A 3,702-nucleotide genomic window follows, 5' to 3' on the forward strand; every position below is an offset into this window, starting at 1 on the left:
CGAATAACTACTAGAGACCACATGAATTTCGTCGAAATGAGTCCATTGATTTTTTCCCAGGAATTGCCGATAGTTTTTGCTATCTGTCAATTTTTTGACGGATTTTTGATAGATAGTAATCTCCGAAAATGTCTTGAATATATCTTCCTCTTTTCACCATATTAGGTTGTCGTTAGTATCTAGAAGATGTAATCGGGATGTTTGATGCATTAGCAAAAACAAACCCTTAAAAAGGATGTACCGGTTCCGGTTTAGCTCAAAAGTAAAATCCTTTGTTTGCACAACAAAACAAAAGTGAAATAATAAAATGGAAGTAGGAGCAGATGCAATGGTAATATCTCACTATATAGTCTCTCATGTACTAAATGAAATAATAAAATACTATATACTCATATTAATCATTAGAGTCTGTAAAAAATGTGGAGAAAGTCTCTCATCTCTCTCTACCTTTTCGAGATATTCTTATAATTAATTAAGTATATTTAATATTTAATTATTTACCTTTTAGATGAGAAACTATGATGAAAGACTACTATTGCATATGCTCTAAATAGTTTTAGACAATTTTAGTTGTTGGAAATCCACCTTATTTTTGGTAGTGTAAGAGGTGGTCACTCTTGTTTTGGTCTGCTTTAGTATACTATACTCAAGTATCTTCCGTCTTTTGTCCATCGAAACTTTAGGTAACTCCTTTTTGCATGTCTTTTAAGTAGAAATAACTTTATGACATTTCACAAACAAAAATACAAACAATGTGTCGCAACTAACTAGTGTACCATGGGAAAATAAATTAAGCAGAAGATGGAAAGACAACAAGAGGATATTTTCGGCAACCATCGATGCCAGCTCCCTCTACTAGATCTGGTTGATCATCTCCTGGTGGTCCGTCCTCAACTCTCCAATCAAATCGTTTCATTAGATTGGCCAAAGTCACACTGGCCATCACCGACCCACGTCCAATGCCGGGACATAACCTTCTCCCTGCTCCAAATGGAATGTATTTGAAATTCCGTCCAAAGAAATCCAAAGGTATTTCTAAATGTCTCTCTGGCCTAAATTCTTCTGCATCAGGTCCCCAAGTCTCAGTGTCCCGTTGGATTGCCCAAGCATTAATGATCACCTATATGTCCCATTTAAAACTTTTTATCCAAAAGATTTTTTAAGTTATATAACAAAAATATGTATATATATTTCACCTGTGTGCCCGCCTTAATGTCGTATCCTCGTAATTTCATATCTTCGCTTAATAGTCGAGGGACTAATAGTGGGAGAGGAGGATGCAGCCGAAGTACCTCCTTGATCACAGCTTTTAAGTAGTTCATATTGTCTACTTCTTTTCCTGATACATACGAATTACTCTTCGAAATTGAACGAATCTCATCTTGAAGTTTCTTCATGCATTCTGGATTTCTCATAAGGCGTGTCATCGCCCATTCTATTACGGCGGAAGTTGTTGTCGTGCTCCCTAAAAACATCTCCTGTAAACGAAAAATAACTTCATATGGTTATCAAAGAATTTGTGTGTATATATATATATATATATATATTAATGATGATTATAATGAATGATTTATCTTACAAATATGATGACTTTTAAGTCGCTTTTATCCAACTGGCATTGTGTGGACTCATCTCTTTGAATCGTTAGCAACATATCAACAAAATCTGGTGTCTCTTTGTCCGCATTTATATCCTCATGTTCTTGCAGCACTTTTTCTATAAAGTCACCAAACTTCTTTGTTATTTTCTCTAGCTTACCATCGAAACCCGTAATCTTACCTATCCATGCCAAACTCGGAATGTATTCCCCGACCGGGGAAAGCCCCACGGCATCCAAGAAACTCTTTGTTATGGTCTTGACATCGATTGTACCTTCCTCGCCGCTGTATTTTTTCCCCAATACAACTTTACCCATTATGTCGCATACCATATTAGTAATGAGTTTGCTTAGATTCACAGGTAAAGAAGATAAACTTGCTTCTTCCAGCGTCTCCATCAATAGAGTTATCTCTTCTTCTCTTCTTTTCTCAGAGGTCTGAACCATTTTGTTGCTGAGGAGATGTGTTGTGCATAGACTCTGCATCCCAAGAAGAAATGTATTAATGCAAAATTGAAGAGCTTACCAGACTCGTATCGAAATGTATTGTCACCACTCACCAGTGTGAACATACTTGTTAATCCTAAATAAATTACAAATAAAATTAAAAAGATATATTTGGTTCGTGGTTTCTAACTTAGATATACTGTAGGTTTTGAATCGTTTTATTAATTTTGGAATTTTTGGTATTATCGAAAAAGAAAACTGGAGCTTATAGTTTTGAAAAACAAAACTAGAAATGTGGTAGTTTAAAATATCCACTCTTTTAAAGTTCCAACTAGATTAGCCCTGTGCTAGAACATGGGTTAAAATTTATTTTATATAATTGTTTTTAATATAATTTATATGATTGTTTTTAATAGTTTTTTTGGATAAAATATTAGGACTTGCACAGATTGAAATTTCTTCCATTGTTATTCTTTTTTTTTTTTCGGTATGAATATGAGCAATGTATTATGGTGAAAGGAGATTTGCATGATTTATATTGAAAGTTTGGAAGATTCTCATTAAAATTTCATTTTCAATTACAGAATAAAATCTCGGAAATCACGATTAAATATGATAAATTGCCAAAATTGTATTCATTTTTTATGTTTCACAATATATTTTTATTCTTTTTAATAAGTTGGTTAACAATATGGTTTAGCAATAAAATCTGCCGAAAATAAATTTGAAATATTTTCTTTAAAATCTTTGGAAACAACATGCTCTAGCAAAAAAAATCTTCCGAAAGTAAATTTCGGTTGCACCTACTATTTATCTTGTAACCAATTAATATATAAATTTAGAATATTCTTTTTAAAATTTTGGAAACAATTAAGGTTGCACCCACAATTTAATTTGTAACCAATTAATCTATCAAAATCTATAACATATTAATCTATAACCTATTTATAACCAACTTTTTAAAATTATATAATCTATCAAACAAATGTTGTGTAGTTCCGTTTTATTATAAAAAAGATTATATTATTACTTTACTGGATAACTTAACAAGTCAGTTTAGATTAGAAAATTTGATTACATGTACCCTTTTAATCTAATTTATAAAATCTCATTATTGAAACAAATATTAATGTTTAATTAATAACTCTATCTCGTTCAGAAAAACTAATCAAGGAGATTGAGAAAAGCAAATCTGAGATAATCATGAGCATATGAAGACGTCGGAGAAACCATAGATATCGAAAAAAGTACAAACCTTAACGTTCCTCCAGTATTCGCCATATGGGGCGAATACCAAATCTCGCCCGCCATTGGATATTTTATGGGCCGATTTCGTGATCGGACGGTTGGCAAACTTAAGATCATGTGTCTTCATGACATCATGAGCTACGTCAGCAGAAGATACAATGAGAACAGGGACACGGCCGAAACGAAGGAGCATGAGTGGCCCATGGCGCGCACTGAGGGAACAGAGAGCACGGTGTGGGTGGAGACTGAGCTGATGGAGGTTTCCAATGACCGGAAGCCGCCATGGAGACGGAGGTAAGTTAGAGTTGGGTCGTTTGAGGAGTAATTTAAAGAAGAGAAGAATAGTTAGAAAGGTGGTTAAGGAAAGAGAGATTAATATTATCATTTCCATTTTAGGATTAATTTTGAAT

The 3,702-nt window shown here is 33.5% G+C and overlaps 1 protein-coding gene across 1 annotated transcript; it reads right to left on the reverse strand.

The window, feature by feature from the left end:
* Positions 1-703: 703 nt before the first annotated feature.
* Positions 704-3,693, reverse strand: LOC147943868 (cytochrome P450 71A16-like). The gene is made up of 4 exons (XM_087450174.1): positions 3,300-3,693; positions 1,580-2,077; positions 1,197-1,478; positions 704-1,120 (listed from the first exon to the last, which is right to left on the reverse strand). Exons 1-4 carry the CDS (start codon positions 3,681-3,683, stop codon positions 791-793), a joined length of 1,494 nt encoding a protein of 497 aa, XP_087306300.1. The 5' UTR covers positions 3,684-3,693; the 3' UTR covers positions 704-790.
* Positions 3,694-3,702: the final 9 nt, after the last annotated feature.

The sequence above is a fragment of the Camelina sativa genome, chromosome 5, assembly GCF_030686135.1.
Source record: "Camelina sativa cultivar CO46 ecotype springtype chromosome 5, ASM3068613v1".
NCBI lineage: Eukaryota > Viridiplantae > Streptophyta > Magnoliopsida > Brassicales > Brassicaceae > Camelina > Camelina sativa.